Below are 21,823 nucleotides of genomic sequence, written 5' to 3'. Positions count from 1 at the left end.
TGGGATGCATGGCTCCTGAGCTTGGAGGAGGTGATCCTTGAATATTAACCAGCTTTCTTGGGCCCCGCTTTCCTCCAGGGCTTTATCCGACGGTACTTTGCCAAGCAGATCCCTGAAGAGGCCAAAGTGCGCTGTCCTGAAGTCCACATAGTGAGCTTGCTGTGCACCCTCCTCGCCACCCTAAGGATCTTGAACTCCACCATCTCATGGTCACTGCAGCCAAGGCTGCCCTTGAGCATGACATTCCCCACCAGCCCCTCCTTGTTGGTGAGATGAAGGTCCAGCATGGCACCTCTCTTGGTTGGCTCTTCTATCACTTGGAGAAGGAAGTTATCATCAACGCATTCCAGGAACCTCCTGGATTGTGTATGCCCTGCTGTGGTGTGTGTAATCCCTCCAACAGATATTGGGGTGGTTGAAGTCTCCCATGAGGACCAGGGCTTATGTACATGTGGCTGCTCCTATCTGTCTACAGAGGGTCTCATCCTTGCAGTCTTTGTGGTGAGGTGGCCTGTAGCAGACCCTCACTGTAACATCACCTGTACCTGCCCTCCCTTTAGTCCTGACCCATAAGTTCTTGGTCAGCTCCTCATCCTTCCCCAGGTGGAACTCCATGCACTCCAGCTGGTCATTGACATAGAGGGTGACACCCTCTATGCTCTTTACATGTCGGTTATTGAAATTAATTTGAGAATTTAATTTTACTGCCCATATGCTTGGGTCATATAAAGTTACAAGCTTACAATTTTGACTATCAGTATCTTTGTCCATGTATCTGTGGATGTCTGTGTCTCCTGAACCTATGGCAGTAAGGGGAACTGGGCTTCACTCTGTCTTTCATTAATCTTAATACTTATGCCAGAGACAGCAAACTCTTACATTATCCATGGATTTGTACACCATATGCCTTTTCTTTTAGCCTTTTATATAGCCACAGGTTAGGGTGGTCCTGTTTTTTCTGGGTTTGTGCAGCTTGGTCATTGAAAATAATGTTCACAAGTTCTTCATACCTTTTCTCTTGTTTCCACAGTAAAGAGAATTTAGCTAGTTACAGATGGAAATAAGAACTATTAGGTTTTGAAATCTGCCCTTCTTTTAATGCAGCTCATTCGATTTTCTGATACAGATTTGTAATGGCATTATTGGGCTCATCTGAAGTATTATTCCTTTTTTTTTTTTTGAGAAGACAAGAAAGACAGGGAAGTCCATCTTAAAGGTTTTTATAGTATTCAGTGGAAGCTTCCTAAAACAAGAAAAGAATGCTAGCTTATACTGAACAGGCATCTTCTGCTATTCTTCCTGCATTTTGTTTTGTTCTTTAAGAGTAAAAGTGAGTTTTTCCTTTTTCTTGGGGTCTGTTAAAGTGAAAAGATAAATCCTCTTCAGCCTGCCAAACAGAATGTGATTTACAGCTGAGATGTGTTCTTCTGATGTTTTGTGGCACTTTGGTCCTGATACCTGTGATACATTCTGAACCAGCAACCCATAGCTGGTTTAGTGAAAGCTATCAGTTTTCAGTGCCGTCGGGGCTTGTGATCTGTGATACGGTGTTGAGCACAGAGGAGCAGTTCAACAAGGGCAAGTGTAGGGTACTACATCTGGGGAGGAATAACCCTGTGCATCAAGACAGGTTAGGGGCTGACCTCCTGGAGATCAGCTCTGTGGAAAGGGAACTGGGAGTCCTGGTGGACAACAGGAGGACCATGAGCCAGCAATGTGCCCTGGTGGCCAAGAAGACCAATGCCATCCTGGGGTGAATCAAGAAGAGCATGGCCAGCAGGTCGAAGAATATTATCCTGCCCCTCTACTCTGCCCTGGTGAGGCCACATCTGGAGTATTGTGTCCAGTTCTGAGCTCCCCAGTTCAGGAAGGGCAGGGAACTGCTGGAGAGGGTCCAGCAAAGGGTTACAAAGATGATTAGGGGATTACAACATCTCTCTTATGAGGAAAGGCTGAGGGACTTGGGTCTTTTTAGTCTATAGAAAAGAAGACTGGTGAGGAATCTTATTAATATTTATAAATACTTAAAGGGAGGGTGCCAGGTAGATGATAACAGTCTTTTTTCAGTGGTGCCCTGTGATAGGACAAGAGGTAATGGGCACAAACTTGAGCATAGGAAGTTCCATCTCAACATGAGGAGAAACTACTTTGAGGGTGTCAGAGCACTGGCACAGGCTGCCCAGAGAGGTTGTAGAGTCTCCCATTCTGGAGACATTCAAAACCGCCGGGATGCATTCCTGTGCAACCTGTTGTAGGTGACCCTGCTCTGGCAGGAGGGCTGGACTAGATGATCTCCAAAGGTCCCTTCCCACCCTCACCATTCTGTAATACTGAGTAGATCCTCCCAGAATTAAATTTCTTTCTGTGGTGAGTTTGAAAGCAGAATCATTGTGTTGTGTCCCTTGCTGTTTTAATGCTCTTTTAATGCACTACCAGTCACAACTTCCGTTGTTCTCCAGATTGGATGGTATAAGACCTATCTTTCTCTAGATTTTTAAATTCTATTTCTAGATTTTTATATATATAGGTGTTTTTTTCTCTAGAAGAAAATTGCTTGTTTTCTTCCTCTCACCTAAACAACTTAAGGAATCTTCATGTGACTTGAAATAAATAATCGTTAATTACTTGTTCTTTTGTCCAAGCCTTACTAGTCCAACAGATATCCTGAAAATGCCCTCACAGCTTAAGCCCATAATAATTTTGAATGGATACCTACATGACAGTTTACTGCTACTCTGTGGTCTGAGTCTTTGTCCATGTGGTATGCAGCTTGCTTGGAATATACACTCTGTTATACATACTGCAGAAAAAGGATGCTTCTACAGATGTGCACTTACTAGTATATTTTTCAGTTAATGAGCAATCATTGTAACTTTTTTCATAATTTGGAATTGAAAGCATTTGTATGATCTCTGAGAACGCAGTTACCATTCAGGAGAATTCTCTGTGGGTAACTTGAACTTTATTATTAGTGTTTCTCCAGATAGAAGAAGATATATGTCCATACTACAGAAGTTGTTAGAGTGAATGGCATTTTTTTAGCAATCAGACTGCACAAACATTTTAATGATGTTTGATGACTGAGTCTTGTATCAGTTTTGGAGGGTTGTTAAGAAAAAACTTGTTCTGGCATTTTGGGTGCTGAAGCTTGTCTGTGGATAAGTGGGGAGAATTTTTTCCCTGTAAAACCAAGTTATGATTAGTTCTTATGAATAACAGATTCAATTAAGAATACTTAAAAATGTAGAAAATAAAACTCCCAGAAATATTGCATTGTTTCAAGTCAAATATCTCTTTGATTTTTTTCCTGTTTTTAATTCTACCAAAAAACTCAAAAGAGTAAGCAGCAATTTGGAAAAAAATTGAGATAATTTCTGATCTATTGTCATTTAAAAAATTCCAAAACATTGGCAGTAAGATTTTTCTGGATCGCAGCGAGATGTAATTTTCATAGTCTGGAATTCACGTAACCTTGCTAGTTACTCATTCAAGAATGATAAATCTTATGAGCTCTTTTAGTATTGGCTTTAGGTTCTGTGTAAGACTAACTGGAGTGTCAAATCATGGCCTTAGTCTGTGGAGAAGGAAGAATACTCTGATCGTGTAACTAAAGTATGTTTTCATGTATTTGATTGTTTAGGTTCTTTCCAAAGTTGAGATGTAGTTCTTAAATGACTTACAGTTGATATGTTTTTGTGTTTTAAGAGAATGGTGACCTGCATGATTTTTGTGGAAGACTTCTCGACATACACAGAGTAACACTGATGCCAGGGAAATGTAAGAGTCTGTGTAATAGTTTAGCCATACAAGCAATTTACCACAAAGTACCAGCAAGATTGTACGAGTTAGCTTAGTCCTGTTTTGTCACACGCTACGCTGACTCAACTAATCTTTGTCAATAAACTCACAGTTACGCAGTTACGGTCTTGAAGGAAAAGGTGCTTTAATGTCAGAACTAGAAGGATAGAAACTTCCAGAATTCATTATTTCGTTTCCATATGGATGGCCACTTACAAATCTTTGTTATAAAATCAGCTTTGTACTGAGTACTGAAGGGGTGATACTTCATGACTATCCAATGCTGCCGTTGGAGTCAAATCTCTGTTGTAGGTGTTTGTAATATCATGTTAGGGCACCAGGTGTTCATTATTAAACATATTATTATAATTATGTTACTTATTTCTGAACATTTTGTTCAGGTCGTGTTCTGAAAACTGTGGAACTCGGTACTTTATAGACCTGATCACTTTCAGCTTCCAGATGAGCATGGTTCTTTACCAGACCTTTTAAGATGGCTCTTTGAATAGCACTGAGGTTGCATTTGGATGGCCTTCAGGCTGCTTCAGCCAGAGCCATGGCAAATCTCTCATTTATTACTCTCAGCAGCTTGAAAAAGGGAGTGCTAAGTGATTGGATAAATAGGGAGGAAGAGGTACAGGCTGTTCCTTAGCTTGCACATTAATTTAGCTTTAATGAAAAGTGTTTACTTGTGATTTTAGGACAGTTAGTCCTGCTTAAAAATTGCAAGGTCATAAGTAATGCGGACAAATATTCATTGTGTACCCTATGAGCTCTTTCAACCACCTGCCAAAGTGGAGTGAAATACATTATGCAATTGTGAACAATACATTTGGAAATACTGAAGAACAAGAAATTATACTCTAAACACTAGCAAAACCAAGGAATTTTTCAGATGTGTGAAATGCAGTCTGTTAAACCGTGGAAGTGTTTACGTCTCTTTGACCAAGATTCATTTTAAAGCTATTCCATCTCAGTCATATTTTGGCTAAGATTGTTAATTATATAGTGGTTAAAAAAATTATCAGCAAACAATAGCAATAGTAAGAGATTCAGTTGGTCAGGAGAATTATGATGTTTTGCAGTTCTATTTTTGGTTATGTTATGAGTCAACTAAATGGATTGTTTGGCAATCCAAAAAACTTTGTTCCTGTACATGACTCTTTAAAAATGGGATTTAAGTACTATGGTGCTATGCTAGGGGTAGTAACTTCACTGAAATGCATGGCTCTTCTTTGTAGTCTTGCATTACTGGAAGAAAACTCTGCTTTTGCACATTCCTTTAAATATCTCTAGAACTTAAATGCATTTATTCATCTTATTATTTTTACATTTTTAACTCATAATTATTTTTTTTTTTACTTCAGATTTTTTGCTTCAGGCTGTTACAAGTTCTTCCAAGCAAGAATGGAAATTTGATTAAAGTATTTATATTCATAAATTACTTGTATTTATTGAATAAAGCCACACTTAACATTATAGAAACACTAAAGTAGCTAGAACTCAACAAATTAAGAATCAGACAATTTTGCACAACAGGAATTACAGATAATACGTTGAGGAAAAAATCAAATACTGGTATTTTTTGCATGTTATCCAACCTCTTTCCAGACATCCTTAGTTTCTTAAACTTCTATGTTGATCCTTATTTCTGTATAATTTGGGTGGAAGGTAAATGTTCCAATTCACTAACTTTACATAGATCAAAGTAATGAGATAATTTTGTGATTTTTAAAACAAGAAATTCTCCCTATTTTTTGGCCCCAATGGAGAGAAATATTTTATTGGATGTTAACTTTCTTGTTTGCAGATCTTCTGATACTTACTTATAATGGTTTAACTACATTAATTGCTGAAACCTACTGAGCTGGAAAAAATAAGGCATACTTATTTTTCTTTCAGCTTGAACTTCTTGGATTTCTTACAGTTAGTGTTTTAGGCAGTTGTGTTGGCATTGCAGAGGAGAATGAGTTTTACAGGGCAATGTCAGGTGCTTAAAATTTAACAGTCAACTAATTGGGGAACGTGGTTCAAGAGGTTTCATATGTAGTTATTAGTAAGATGTAGGACTGTTCCAACCAGAGTGGAATGGGGAGGGAGACTTTTTTCCCTGTTTTCTATGCTGATAAAATATTTAGACTACAATAACTGTGGCTGTAATGAAGCTTCCATTTTGAGTATGTAATTTACTTTTCTTTTCAATGAATATTTTGAAGAGTTTTCTTAAAATGTAATTTTCATTACTCCATGATTATTAAATAAACATTTTGAAGATTTTCAGACAAAACCTTCTTAGAATCTGTTGGGTTCAGGTTGGAAGGGACCTCTGGAGGTCTTCAGTCCAATGTCCTCCTCTAAGAAGGGTGAGCTGTGAGATCAAACCAGGTTGCACAAGGCTTTATCCAATCAGGTCTCGCAAAAACCATTTGGGTAACCCACTTTACTGCATGACTGCCCTCATGGAGAAAAGGTTGTCTGTATAGCCAGTCAAAATTTCTGCTCAGCATTTAAAATGTTTTAAGACTTGGGAGAATAATTATTTTAATAGTCTCATGCTAATATTCAGTATGTGGTAAAAATAAAAAACGTAAGTTCAGGTCACTTATAATACAATGGAGTAGTCTGTTGATTAAAAAAAACCCAAAGGGAATGATTCTTTCATAAAATTTGTAGATGAAACCAAACTAGTTTCAGAAATACATCTGCAAGTGTTGTTGGTTTTCTGTTTTTGTTTAAAAGTGGGTGAATGCTTAGTGGGCTTAACAAAAGCACTAAAGAAGAAATTTTTTTCCTACTTCAAGACAGGTTAGCTTTGAAAGACTAGTTTACAAAAATAAGACTTGAATAGTGTATGGAAGGTTAAAACTAAGGAACCAGTGAGGAATTTCTTTTGACAATCAGGCAGTTTTAATATGGAATTAATAGCTTGGTTTGAAGAGTTCATGCACAGGGAAAGGAATCTGACAGGTGCATCCCTTTGCAAGACAGATTGCTGTTGCTGCAGCATGTTTTCTTTCCCAGCTAGTACTGACTCTTCTGTGGTTCTTCATTGGCAGAAGCACTAAAATAAATGGCAGCTGCTCCACTCTTACATTCCTTAAGGTATGGGGAACTAAGTATGTGTGTGCAGATAGTCTGGATAGACACTGTTGACTAATCCCAACTTGTATACAATAATGTGGTTTGTGAAGAGCCACTATAGTAAAGTAAGTTACTATGCTCGTGGCATTCAGCCATTCATTCACAACAGTTAGTTGCTCTTGTCACTAAAATTATTTGTAAAAAATAAGCTAGACAGAAAATGATAATGTATGCCAAACAGAACTTTTTTTCTTGAATAGAGCAAATACTTCTTCATGCTGTGTATTATGTGGAGAATAAGATGAAACGAAGTTTTATGTGCAGTTCTGGGTTGGATGCATGGGTTCCACTTTTTGATACAGACAGACTTCAGAGATCAGTCTGAGGTGCAAGTATTCCATTTGCCAGCACATTTTTTTTTAAAAAAAGAAAACCAAATTACGTTCCTTTTGGTCTTAACATGACAGGACCTTTGTGCTCTCACAAACTTGGACAAGACCTCAGTCCTGTTACTTTTCTTGTAGACTTGCTGTCTCTTCACTTCTTTTACACTTACCTTTGTTTAAACAGTCTTTTTTTCTGCTGCCATTTCATTTTGTCACTCTGTGCATCTATCTTCCTCTCAGTTCAGAGGCAGTCTACAAAATTCGTTAGCCTCAACATTTGTTAGCTGTAGAACACAGCAGCAGCCTGTTTGATGAAATTAATGCATGTCATCTGGAGAACTACCACAGATGTCCAGCACTTCACTGGCTTTGTATTGTTCTTTAAGCACTGGCAGTCAAATTAGCCGCTGTCATTTCTTGAAGAGGAAAAATCCTTTATTGTAATGTATTGTGATACGCACTTGTAGAAACAAACACTAAACTTGTAAAATAGATTGTTTTGAGTTTGCTGTTAAAACAAAAATTCCTTTTGATACTAATCAGGGTTAATAATAATTTCAGTGGAGTGATTGTCTTTTTTGACCTTAAAAGTCAGCAAATAGATTTTATTCCATTGACTGAAGAAGCTTTAATTATTGTGTTCAGCAACTGAAATTTAGCTCTCTTTGTAAATACAACTCTGATGACCTGAATACTTTGTGATTGTTTAATTGGGCCCAAGCACAGGGCATATTGTTCTCATCGTGTTCAGGAAAAATAAGTTGTAATAGTACATGCTTAAGACTTTCAATCCCTTTCTCAGAAATTTTGTAAAAATAACAACCAGAAATAACAGGAAAAATCTCTGCTGCTCTTTCCTATTTTGATTCTATTATTTGATAGTACTGTGATTTTACTGAAAGATTTGGACTACATGTAAAATATATGTTATTAATCCAGCAAATTAAGTATTAACAATTGTTGGGAAAAGAATAAAGAACCTTATTAGGCCATTGAATAAACTGGGTATGATGCACCTACGTCTTGAACAGTTTGTGTCATTCTGGCCTTCTTGTCTCAAAAGGTTTTAGGAGAATTGGAAATGAGAAGCAAAAATTATTAAAAAAAAAAAAAAAAGTGGGAGTTCCTTTACAAGAAATGTCTAAGTTCCTGACTCTCTTACTTGGAGGATTCAAATTTTGGAAAAGTCGGATTTGGGAGGATATTACAGTGATCTACAGAGTTACAGATTGTATGGAGAGCATAAATAAGGAACAGTCATTCATTGTGTTTTTCAGTACAAGAGCTAGAGTCTGCCGTGTAAACTTAGCAGAGGAAAGGCTCTAAATAAGGAGAAGGGAGGCAGCCCTTTATGCAAGAGTTAGCTGATGCTGAAACTCCTTGGCAAGCCACTTTATGGAAGCTGGACATATGCATAGGTTGAAAGGTTGTCTGGGCAAGTTCACAGAAGAAAAAAACATTGACAGTTGCTAAATACGCAGAAGCACATCTGTCTTAAAATCTGAGCCAAAAATAGTTGAAGTTGAGGGAGTAATGGGGTAATTGCCATTTTACGCTTGCACTGGTGTTATTCTTTCTTGGGCATTCTCTTAGATCATCGTGAAGGCAGTGTACTGGAATAGTAGAATCTTTGGTCTAGCCCATGTTGCAGTTCTTATGTTCTTATTTTTGTACCAGGTGTGGTCTGTCATCCTAATGAACTGCTGCTCTTTACAACCTACCTCAAGTACCAAGCCTTTTATCCCACATACAGTGTAAGGGCAGATAAAGTATACGTTTTGTTTGTAAAGATTTGTGTGATCTTCTGAGAGACTTATAAACTAATCATTTACAATATTCAGCAAATTAGAAAAGGAAGAAAGGCCATATTCACAGCAAAACTTATAAATATATTTCCAGTATGTTATTGCTATAATTTATCTGATTTATTTCTGTACAACAGAACTAAAACTTGGTTAGTAATCATAGCTGCTAGCTGGTTTCCCTACTGCCAAAGGTCTAGACTAGTGGCTTCCTATAAATGGTTTAGCATAATATTTTCTGCTGTGTGGCAGGATGCCCCCAACCACGCCTATGTAATTAGTTTTGCTAGTCTTCCTTTTTCCCAGACTTTGTTGCATTAGCACACTCTAAAAAGCATTGCCCTACAAGCTGCTGGAGCTTCTTTGAGTGAATGTGCTTTGAACAAAGGCTTTATGTATTAGTTGCCAGACTTTTCCCGAATGCACTGGTAGAAAAAATATTAACAGTGTACTTGGAGTAGATATGCAGAAATTTCTGTTCTGTTCTCTAGGCCAGCTTTAACTAATCACATCCATGTAACTCCATCTAAATTTTGGCTCAGTACTGAGAGTGCTATAAAAATATGGAATCACTTTTGAGGAACAGAATACAGCAAGTTAAGTATTACCTATGTTCTAGTGATGATGCAAATGCTAAATTTCTCAGTTGTCTCTGAATGGTAATGAAGTCACAATTGTCACTCGGGTAGGTAGGTCTACATTTCTGATGAACTAGTATAAACATTTTTACTGTGGATCAGGAGCTATCCCATGGAAAGAAAATTAGCTATGCCACAGAGAAGTTTTGAAGCAGTCTATGTAGTTCTGCTAGATTTAAACTCCCTGATTATTTTTATAGGTTCACGGTCTCCAGCTTGCAAGTTTTGTACCTTACTAACATAACTGTTTTTCAAATTTCTACAATTTTGAAATCGACATATGGCTTATCCAGGTAAAGGATTTTTTAATGATTTTGTTGAAAGGTGCCTCGTTGAGGAGTCTCGGTGTTCAAGGGGACTTAAAGCCTAGCTTGAACTAGAATGAACATGTTCTGAAGAAGACAGATTCAGTTAAGATTGGGCTACAACTGCTAGAAGGCCTGGAGCTCGTTCTGTATGATGGCTTATGCTGTCTGTACTGCTGTCAGTAACGCGATTCCAATATACTGAAGACTCAGTCAAACCTCTTTAGCTAGTTTGTGTGCTGATGTTAAATGCAGCAGCACAGAACTTGATGCAGAGTGTAAAAATGGGAAGAAGAAAGGTAGATCTTTGGGTAGCTACGCTAGGCTGAGCTGGTTGATGCTGCTATGACTGCTGTGTGGATATCACTCAAAGTTATGTTTATACAAGGATAGCCTATTTGTATAAGCTAGTTGACAATAGCTTGAGCCATCAGTCAGTCTCTCGTAATCTTAAAGCTGCGGAGAGAAAACTCAGCTGGATCTTATGTTCACTGAGGACCGGGAGGAATGAGTTAGAGTAGCAAGCCTGTACATGTTGGATACAGAATAGGAAAGAGGAAGAGATAGCTTCCTATGATGGACGAATCAAGGCAGAGCGGAGACTGAAGTGACATTGCTAGTCCAGGGCCTGCAAGGGACAGGCCTTGGAACCACAAGTGTCTGGCTGTTTCTTCAGTGCTAGAGTTTGCTTATAAAGCTGTCTTTAGAGTAATTCTAGAGTCTACATTATCAACTAAAATAGTCTAATGAGTTTGTACAATGTTCATTTGCCTTTATGATATTGCAGTTGAGCTGATACTTTCTTGCCTTCTAGTCATGTATGGTCTACAGAAAGGTTCTGATTAGAAGAGTGCAGGGACGGGAAGTATTCTATCTTTTCCACAGTTTCAAATTATGTTAACAGTACATGAGTGGACAGCAAGGAATTACCTTTATTTTTATGCTACTTAATTTTAATGCACTTAATAGTACTTTCATAGGAGCAAAGATCACTCTGTGATGTGTCGTATCTGAACCAGTCAGCAGTATTGATGCTGTTTGAGTCATTTTTTTATACTAGCAGAATATTGATATTGTTTGTTTAAGTTTCTGTAGGTGTCTGTCTTGGATACTTAACTATACTGTGATCTAACAGTTTGTAGCACTTGTTATTCTGTACTTTCTGTTACTTTATTCTCTTCTTATTGATGTGGCTGGTAAGGACATGTTTCTAGGTGAGGATCATGATGTACATGAGAGAAGGAAACTTTCAGTGTGGATGGCTGTAGAAGAAACCCTGAAAATGCCAAATATGTACGTAAATACAGATAGTCTTAGAAAGCAGAAGATGGCTAAAAAGCCTGAATGTATTATTTCCTCAAAATAACAAGATTTTAAAGGTAGTCCTCTGATTTTTGGTATGATAACTTTTTATCAGTTATTTGAAATGGTGTATCATGTCCTAGGATATGTCTCAAGCTGAGAACTGTCTCAGGATCTTCATTTTGTCTGTAGAACTATTTTTGCTTACAAACTTACTATTTTCGTGTAATTAGTGTCTTTTGCAAGAGCTCTGCTGTATGCTTGCATGACACATCAACATAGTGTTGAACAAAAACCTCTCTGTTGAAGTATTTTTCATGACCTTAGTTGAAAAGTTTTTTAGACGCTCTTAGAGGTGGAATTTGCATTGAGTCAATCTCTTATTAAATCATAATCTTAAAATCAGCTTTGTACATCTGTCTTAAGTACACTGATAATACTACTGATTATCGTAGCTTTGCAACTGCTATTCAAATGTTCCATTGCCAAAATGGATGAAGACAAATGACAGCATTAAAAAAATTGTTTCAGAATGGAGTTTATTTTTAGTGTTCTGACTGCTTTTGCAGTTTAGAAAAAGTGTTATGGAAAAGTTTCATCTACAGTGCAATTATTTAAAATATTTTTTTTGATATAAATCAGGAGAATTAGGACTTATAGCAGTAATAGTTTTTCTTGTTGTAACTCAGAATTTCATTTATCCACCCAAGCTAAGTATAAGAAGAAAGTTCAACAGAGCCAAAATTTGGTTGTCTATGGCAGTTTTAAAGACATGGAAAACTAATAATAGAGAAAGCTATTTCTGTTGAGTGATGTGTAACATGTATATTATGCTTTTCCTTCCTTGGTTTAAATAGCTCTTTTTGGTTTGAGGTTTTTGAGGAAGAAACCAAATAAGACGTGTACTTTATTTAAGGCAGATTGCTGTTGTGGTGTACCACTTTCTGTAAGGCTAAGCATATGCTGTAGTAAAGCTTTTAGAAAGACATCAAAAAGTATTGTGTTATAAAGAGTATTGCTGTTTGTAACATGTGCAAATCTAATGAACAACCAAATTATCTTAGAAGTGTTGAACTGTTGAAGAATTATGATACACAGCTTTTTATAAACACTGACAAAAAAACAGTATTTGTTTTATAACTTGTTCCACACAATTCTCTAGCATTACGGACAATGTCTGCACTTGCAAAATAACCACTTTTTAATCATAGCCAAGTATATGTATGCAAAAGAATATGGTGAAACTACAAGCTACTTGATGGTTTCTCCCCCCCCAATTTAGAAAAAGGAGTTGGAATAGCTGCAGGTTTTTGATCCCTTTAGGGGGAGTCTTGAGATTTCAGTTTGATTCAGTTTATAGTTCAGTTTATAGTTTTAGGTGTTGGGACTAAGTTAAATTAATTTTTTAAAGTAGAGTTTTTTTCGTCTGGTCTTTTGACACTTATTCAGCTATGACACATACATGATTGGGTGCATTGATAAATCATGTTGCATAGTATGAAGAATAAAAAGTAAAAAAGATGGAATTCTAATGAACCTGTTATGTTAATCATTGAGCAAGGGTGTATGAAAAGGACAGTGCTTATTTGAATAGCTTATTGTCGAGACCTACAATAACAAAAAGCAAGTGTCAAAAAGTATAATTTGTTTTAAAACAAGTGAAAAATAAAGCCTTCCTTTCAGAGGTAATGTATTTAGAAATGTTCCCTGAAAATGAACTCTTAATAATTTGTAGTAGTTAGCTGTTTCCTCTTAGTCAGGACAGAACCAGCTTTATTTTGTTTTCCGACAACCTTTTCAATCAGGTTAATTGGCAAATCCTGTAGTACTATGTATATGAAGTACATTTTCAGCTGTCTCAAGGTTATGAAGAGCTTTATGTTTGGTATACCTATTTCTTGGTTTTGTCTAGCCTGAATTTTCTTATATTCATATAATTTTTACATTTATATTCCAGCCATCTTGGTATGTTTTTCCTCAGCAATTTGCTGTGATTGTATTTTTTGATTCATAAACTCTGTTCCATTAAGAAATACTTCTTCAAAAGCCTCAATTTTTTCTGTCAGTATCTATCTCAAATATTATTCAGGTATATTGGTAGCTTTCAGGTAATTTTAGAGTAGGTTTATGTGCTTATAAGTAAGTAGCTTGTATTTCATACTGGCTTTGAGCAGTTTGCATTTCTAGTAAGAATTTTCATGCTTTATTCATTTATCATACTTAAACAAAATATGTGCTGTGGGTTGTTCTTGTTGATTAGTTAAATTCTTTAAAGTGTATCCAATGTGAGTATTCATCTATGTTTCCAATCCTGTTACAGGTATATTTCTATCTCAGTATTAACTTGATGCAGACAGTCCTTCTTTCTGGCACAGTGATCATTTCCAGTAGCACACAGCTAGGAATAACTGCTTCATAGAGTCTCTTTTCCTTTAGTGGACCATTTCACATAATCAGGCTCGTGAAAAGGACAATGTAATCCTTGAATGTGTAAATACACATTAACATGTAAGAAGAAGTAATTAATTTTGCCTTTGTATCTCCTAGTGTTAATACCACTGTTAGATCAAGTTTTTTAATTGTTAATACATATGCTTCAGAAAGCTTAATAAGCACTAGCGCTCAAAGGAAGGTGGCAGAAAGGCCACAGTGTAGTGGTGCAATGCTGACAAAGTCCAATTTATTAATCTGATTTAAAAGAAAATTAAAGAAAATATTTCAGCATGAAAGAGATCTCTGCCAGAACAGAGGCACTCAACTTTGCTGATAAAGGCATAACAATATCCCTTAGATAAACACTGAAATAATTACTTTTTTAAGATTGAAGAAGAATTAACTAAGTGCTAAAGACATTAGAAGAAAAATCAATTAAATACTCTTCAATCTCTGCCTCTGAAGTTCCCTAAGCCACGAAGCTGGGGGCTTCTGTCAGGGAAGGTATCAGTCTGTGCTGTCCTGTTATCCCTCCAGGCACTCATGAATGACTTCTGTGGAGGGAAAGGCAGATGAAGTGGATAACCTAGTACAGGTGTTCTCAAATTATGTTGAAAACAACAATGTGAGATTGACTAGCTTTTGACTTTTTTACTTAAGTGGAACTGGCTTTCTTCTTAAACATCCAGTTCATCTAAGGATATATGCCTTTAATTTGTTTTTTCCCATTAGCATTGGATATTAAAAAACATTAGAAGACCAATACTTCCTGTGTGTTGCACAGACTTCCTTATATTCAGTTCTAAATGACATTTTAAAGAATTCGAGCAAGTTTGGGTTTTCTCACTAAATAAACCTGAGCTCTGTCTGCTTTGTTTGAGGAATAATTTCACATGAACTTCAAATGGATTAGGTTCAGGCTCTGTTCTATATGTAGAAATAAGAAGTTTGCTTCCTTAAATGTGTAAATTGCAAGAAATATTCAGTAAAAATCTTTCTTTCACTCTGCATCTTTTTCATCTTAAAGCTTTGTGACACTTAAAGCAAGAGTGGCATGGCTGAGTCAAGACCTGCTGGTGAAACTAAAGGGCAAGAAGGAAATGCACAGGCAGTGGAAGCAGGGACAGGTATCCTGGGAAGAATATAGGGATGCTACCCAATTGTGTAGGTTGGCGTCAGGAAGGCCAAGGAGCAGCTGGAGCTGAATGTGGCAAGGGGGACAAAGAATAATAAGAAGGGCTTCTACAGGTACGTTAGCCAGAAACTGTACCCCCTGATAAGCAAGACATGCAAACTGGTAACAATGCATGAGGAGAAGGTTGAGGTGCTCAACAACTTTTTGCCTCAGTCTTCACTGGCAAACTCTTCTCATACCTCTCAAGTGGATGGACTACAAGGCAGGGACTGGGGGAGCAAAGTCCCTCCCACTGCATCTCAGAGTCCTGAGGGTGTTGGCTGATGTAGTTGGCAACACACTCTCCATGGTATTTGAAAAGTCATTGCAGTCAGGTGAAGACCCTGGTGACTGGAAAAGGGGAAACCTTGCACCCATTTTAAAAAAGGGTAGAAAGAAGGACCCTGGGAACTACCAACCTGTCAGCCTCACCGCTGTGCCTGGGAAGATCATGGAACAGATCCTCCTAGAAGCTATGCTGAGGCACATGGAGGACAGGAAGGAGATTCAAGACAGCCAGCATGGCTTCACCAGGGGCAAGTCCTGCCTGACCAACCCAGTGGTCTTCTATGATGGACTGACTACATTAGTGGACAAGGGAAGAGCTATGGATGTCATCTTTCTGGACTTCTGAAAGGCCTTTGACATGGTCCCTTACAGCATCCTTCTTTCTAAATTCGAGAGATGTGGATTTGATGGATGGACTGTTCGGTAGATGAGGAATTGGCTGGATGGTCGCATCCAGAGTGTAGCAGTCAACAGCTCAGATGGAGGTTGGTGATGCGTGGTGTCCCTCAGTGGTCCATATTGGAACCAGTACTGTTCGATATCTTCGTCAATGACACAGACAGTGGGATCGAGTGCACCCTCAGCAAGTTTGCAGACACCACCAAGCTGAGTGGTGCGGTTGACACACCTGAGGGATGGGATGCCATCCAGAGGTAGCTGGACAGGCTCAAGAAGGGGCCTGTGTGAGCCTAATGAGGTTCAACAAGGCCAAGTGCAGGGTCCTGCACCTTGCTTGGGGCAACCCCCAGTACCAATACAGGCTGGGGGATGAAGGGATTGAGAGCAGCCCTTCCAAGGACTTGGTGGTACTGGTGGATGAAAAGTTGGACTTGAGACAACAGTGTGCGCTTGCAGCCCAGAAAGCCAACTGTATCCTGGGTTGCAACAAAAGAAGCATGGCCAGCAGGTTGAGGGAGGTGATTCTGCCCCTCTGCTCTGCTCTGCTCTGGTGAGACCCCACCTGGACTACTGAGGGCTCTGGAGCCCTCAACACAGGAAAGACATGGACCTGTTGTATCAGGTCCAGAGCGGGCCACGAAAAAGATAAGCAGGGTGGAACACCTCTCCTAAGAGGACAGGCTGAGAGAGTTGGGGTTGTTCATCCTGGAGAAGAGGAGGCTCCAGGGAGACCTTATAGCAGCCTTTCAGTACTTAAAGGGGGCTTATAAGAAAGATGGGGACAAATATTTCAGCAGGGCCTTTTGTGATAGGACAAGGGGTAATGTTTTTAAATTAAAAGAGGGAAGATGTAGACTAGATATAAGGAAGAAATGTTTATGATGAGGGTGGTTAGACACTGGAACAGGCTGCCCAGAGAGCTGGTATGTGCCACAGCCCTGGAAACATTCAGGGTCAGGTTGGACAGGGCTCTGAGCAACGTGATCTAGTTGAAGATGTCCCTGCTTATTGCAGTGGGGTTGGACTGGTTAACTTTTAAAGGCCTCTGTATTGGGTTTCTGTGGCAAGGTTTGGGTAGTGGGGGGGGCTACAGGGGTAGCTTCTGTGAGAAGCTGCTAGAAGCTTCCCCTATGTCTGATAGAGCCAATGCCAGCCAACTCCAAGGCAGACCTGTTGCTGGCCAAGGGTCCAGCAATTTAGCCAGTCAATGACGGTGGTAGCACCTCTGTGATAATATATCTAAGACGAGGGAAAAAAAGAATGGTGCGATTGCAGCCATAGAGAAGAGTGAGAATATGTGAGAGAAACAACCCTGCAGACACCAAGGTCAGTGAAGAAGGAGGAGGAGTTGCTCCAGGTGCTGGAGCAGAGATTTCCCTGGAGCCCGTGGTGAAGACCGTGGTGAAGACCATGGTGAGGCAGGCTGTCCCCCTGCAGCCCATAGAGGTTAACAGTGGAGAAGATACCCACCTGCAGCCACGCCAGAGCAGGTGGATGCCTGAAGGAGGCTGTGACCCTGTGGAGAGCGCACACTGCAGCAGACTCCTGGCAGGACCTGTAGACCCCTGGAGAGAGGAGCCCATGCTGGAGCAGGTTTGCTGGCAGGACTTGTGACCTCATGGGAAGGACCCATGCTGGAGCAGTCCTGAGGAATTGCAGCCCTTGGGGAAGACTCACACTGGAGAAGCTTGTGGAGGACTGCCTCTTGTGGGAGGGGCCTCACACTGGAGTAGGGGAAGTGTGAGAAGTCTGGTGGGGGAGGAGGTAGAGAAAATGGGGAGTGAAGTTGAACCTGGGAAGAAGGGAAGGGTTGGGGAAGGTGTTTTAAGATTTAGGTTTTATTTCTCATTAACTTATTTGATTTGATTGGTAATAAATTAAATTAATTATCCCCAAGATGAGTCTGTTTTGCCCATGACTGTAATTGCTGGGTGATCTCCCTGTCCTTATCTTGACCCACAATCCTTTTCATTACTTTCTCTCTCCCCTGTCCAGATGAGGAGGGGAGTCGCAGAGCGGCTTGGTGGACACTTGGTGTCCAGCTGGGGTCAACCTATGACAGTCCCTTCCAACACAAACTATTCTATGTTTCTATGATTCTATGAAAACCTGACTATATTCCAACACATTTTATATAAGAATGATGATTTGATTACCTCGCCCTCTCCAAACAGCAAATGGAAAATCAGTGAGAGGTTTATGCACGTATGGGATGGCAGAGTTTAACCATCTTGATGAGATCAGTGATTGTTCACATTTGAATTCAAAATTAGAGCTTAATCCCACAAACTGCTCTTTACTTAGTACCTTTAAAAATCACAGGATTTCCATGTGGTCACAGCAGTCTACACGCATAGAGAGTTTACTGGATTTGTTCCAAATTTTAAGCTTTGTTATTTTGTCCATGGATTTGGCTTACAGACAGACCTTAACTCTTTTAGCTCCGAAAGGTATACGTCTTGTGATCAGACTCCTACGTGATAACACCCCTTAGGTTATTTTTAACAGAAATGTCTGGTGGCATGAAATTAGTAACTATTTGGGTTACAAATTAAAGCATAAAGATAGTATCTTTTCCTCTTTGTTTTCACTCACCATTCAAAAGAATAGAAATTATTATGAAACATACTGCAAGGAAATAAATATAAATCCTTGAAAATCAAAGGCATTGTAGGAGTGTTCTTGTATTACTAGTCATATCATAGGATTGCATATTGAAAATATGAAGGCGTAATTAATGAATTGACTGCTGCATGACTACTGCTATTATTATTGGCTATGCTACAGAAAACATTTTAATTCCTTTTTCAGCTCCAGGTACTTGCATGTTAACTACACAAAAGCTTGTTGAGCTTCTGTCTTTGAAGGATTGTATCTAAAATTATGAAAATTCTCCTTTAAAAACATTATTTAGCTTTTCACAAAAAATGTTTTTCGTTTTAGTTTGTTATAGTATACTCTTTAGACATGTGTAGTCATTGGAAGATAATGAGAAGGAAACTATTATAGCAGTTCCTAGATTTTTTTAATATAATTGTTGGTGTAATAATTGAGAGTCACAGTTTTTAATTAGAATCAAAGTTGAGATAGTAGCAGTTTTAATTAGTATTGTTGAGTTGATAAGTGTGAGACTGTAAGAGGATTCCAATTACATTCAAAAAGTAAAAGTTAAGTGTTTTGAATCAGTAGCAGTCTATAGACATGCTGCTGTAACTTCGTAACAGCATGGTAGTCTGCTTTATGGAGCCGGTGATTACAAAGATCCACTTCAACCATTTTTTTCTCACTGGCAGGTGTCCCACTGGCCTGAGGCCAGCGGCTCTGAGTGTACTGCAGCTTGCGGTTTACACCAGAGTGTAGAAAATACCGACACCAGCTGGCTGCACATAATTAAGCTGATTGTGGTCTGACAACTTGAACTATGATACAGATATGTGATAGATATACAAAATATCTTACAAATTTGATTCTCTGACATATTCTCTCTGCTTTGTTTCTCCTTAACAGATACGATATCTGCACTTACAAAAACAAGCCTTGTGGAACACTGGGTAAGACTGTAAAGAGTAATTTCATCTTGTATTTGCTGTTTCCTTGCTTTATATTCAGCTATTGATTTATTAACTGATTAGATCTTCTTAAGTTTATGCTTCCAAAATTTGGTAGTTTTATAAACGTGATCAATAAAAGGTAACCTAGGTGGGTTTCTGCTTTGATACATTCCTGGAAGTTTAAATTAAGTGAGCTGCTGCTGTGTATTTCTTCTCTGGAGTTCTGATAAAACCTAGCAGATGTCTCAAACCTGCTTCTTACAAAAGGGAACTTGCTGTTTATTTCCATTTAACTTGTCTTCATGATCTAGTTAAAAAAATACAAATAAAAGACCTTAGGGAAGTTAAAAACCAAACCAACCAGCCAGCCAAACAAAAAAACCTTACAAAAGAAACAGGCTTTGAGGTTTACAGTGTTGCTCTCTTGTACACAGGGAGTACAGCTTCAGATTCTTCCTTTCACAGACTTAAAGAAAAATATCACAGTGCTATAAATTACAGTAACACTGAAACTCTTTAAAACAATGCTTTGACAATACAGAAGCACACATAACAACCTTAGGTGCAGGATGGAGACCTATTGTTCTCTCCATACTTAAATTTGTCAACAAAAGTTATTTACTATAGTATAGCTGTTACATTTAGTAGTTCTTTAATATATGAAAGAAACAATATTGAAAGACTAATGTAACAATTTTTTTTTTCAATTTGCATCCTTTCTGAAGCTTTCTTCTGAGAAGTAATTAAAGATACAATTCTATTTTGGCTAGTTCAGATTATTAATACTTTTCTCAATCAGAGCTCGTAATTGTATTTGCTTTGTCTTTCCCTGTGTTACTGTATCCTTTGATAGCCTTAACTCATATTAATTTTTCTACAAACTCATATTAATTTTTCTACAAGTCCTGCTAAAGTCAGCACGACACTTCTGGCACAGGGATGTAATTTACATGCGGAAAGGTACCACAATTTTCCTGCTGTAAATATAAACAATATCTGCAGCATGTTTTAGTAAAAGGAAAATGATGATGATGAATTTCTAAATGTAACTGGTGTTCTTTGACGTCTGTGTGGAGGAGGCAAAACTGAAGAGACTGCCTATATTGACGTCATAGAATTGTCTTTGCAAGTGTTAAAAGAAGAAAGTTTTAAAGAGTTTGTATTCACACACAAGCTATTTGATATTTTTACATGATATTTTTAACACAGATCATTAGTGTACTAGTTCTTACTGTATCAGACTTTGGCATAAAGGCAAATTCTGCTTCACTTGAATCCAGCATAACAGAGGATAGACTTTGGCAAATGTTTTATTAAACAAAAGTCTTCATTTTTTTAAAATTTAAATAAAAATCACATATGGTATCAGTTCCAACTCAGTCTTATAGGACTCTTGCTTGGCAACACAACCATGACAATTTATTTGTATTATAGGCATTGAATTGGAGAAGAGGCAAGGCCCTGTGGCCCTCTTTTGCAAGGCATTTAATAGGCTTAAGTCCCACTGACCTCCAGTAACTAAAGTTAAGCATACGTTTAAGGAGTCTGTGAACAATAGTCTCAGAGAGGTCTCAAAATGTCGAAAGAAACTTGAATCATTGGTATTCTAGGAAGAAACAGAAGTAAAGGATTTCTTGTGGCATAGGTATCTCTCTCCTATTCCAGTTTCCTAAACCAGGGAATCTTTCATGGAATCTCTTAGAAAAGATAGATCTCAGGTGTCTGCAGCATGTCTGTGGCTCCAGTGAAGGACAACTCCTTTTTTAAATTTAAGCCATAGGCTGAGTTCTTGACTTGATCTCTGTGACTTTCTGCAGGCATGGTACGGAATTACTTTAATCTGGTCCTGTAAGTCACTGAAGCAAGTTCTCAGTTACAAGATCTGAAGATAAAGATGACTTAATCGCTCAAATGTGGTGGACTTTGCAGGGGAACATGCCAGTTGGTATACAAGTATTGCCATACTGTCTTCAGAATGTCATACTCAATTAGAATAGCATAGGTGAACTGTAATTACTGTATTTTCTACAGGTTGCACACTGCCAAAAATACACAGATTTTTTTTCCATGGATAGTCTTTTTTTCTTCTGATGTTTTATCCTGTTCTCAGCAAGTTTGACTACAAAGATAATTTGTTTATAGCACTGGTACTGTTGTGGTGCAAATTCTACAGATACACATTGTCACCTTTTGCCCATGTCAGTTTGGTTATCAGAGTAGTTTTGGTGTGTGCAAACTAGATTTGTTTTGGAGAAAACTAAGTCAGAACACATACTCCCCAAATGCTCCATATATACCTACAGGAGAGATTGGGGTCTAAACCACTACATGAGCTGTATTCTCATGATATCCTGTAACATTTTTTTCCCTTTAGAAAGCTTTGAACCACATGTCTGGTGAATATGTTCAGCCTACGGGATTAAACTCGTCCAAAGTAGAATGTCCAACCCACCTACAAAGAGCTGTGAGGAACCTCAATATCAGTGCTTCACTCTGCTGACCCATTAGCAAATTACTTGTTAATGTGGACACAGTGAAGAAGCATTCCTCATCTTGCTACTTGCTTACTGTTAGTCCAAACAGAATAATTTGAAGTCCCTGCTCATACAGAGAGTATGGCTTCTGTCTCCCTGCCCCATTCTTCCCATCCCCTGACCAAAGTTACA

General features: G+C 38.4%; 1 protein-coding gene across 1 annotated transcript in view; it reads left to right on the top strand.

Moving 5' to 3' along the window:
• The window catches only part of LOC104295732 (A disintegrin and metalloproteinase with thrombospondin motifs 6), a gene marked incomplete at its 5' end in the record, with an annotated part of 138,058 nt that overhangs the window by 21,100 nt on the left and 95,135 nt on the right, over positions 1 to 21,823 (top strand). Inside the window, one exon of the mRNA XM_009895511.1 lies at positions 19,114 to 19,157. Within this exon, the coding sequence (XP_009893813.1) occupies positions 19,114 to 19,157 (44 nt within the window). The remainder of the gene's footprint in view (positions 1 to 19,113; positions 19,158 to 21,823) is intronic.

The sequence above is a fragment of the Charadrius vociferus genome, unplaced genomic scaffold (genome assembly GCF_000708025.1).
Source record: "Charadrius vociferus isolate BGI_N301 unplaced genomic scaffold, ASM70802v2 scaffold581, whole genome shotgun sequence".
In the NCBI taxonomy this organism is placed as follows: Eukaryota; Metazoa; Chordata; class Aves; order Charadriiformes; family Charadriidae; genus Charadrius; species Charadrius vociferus.
Note: the sequence above shows the minus strand (reverse complement) of the source record. Positions and strands in the feature narration are given on the sequence as shown.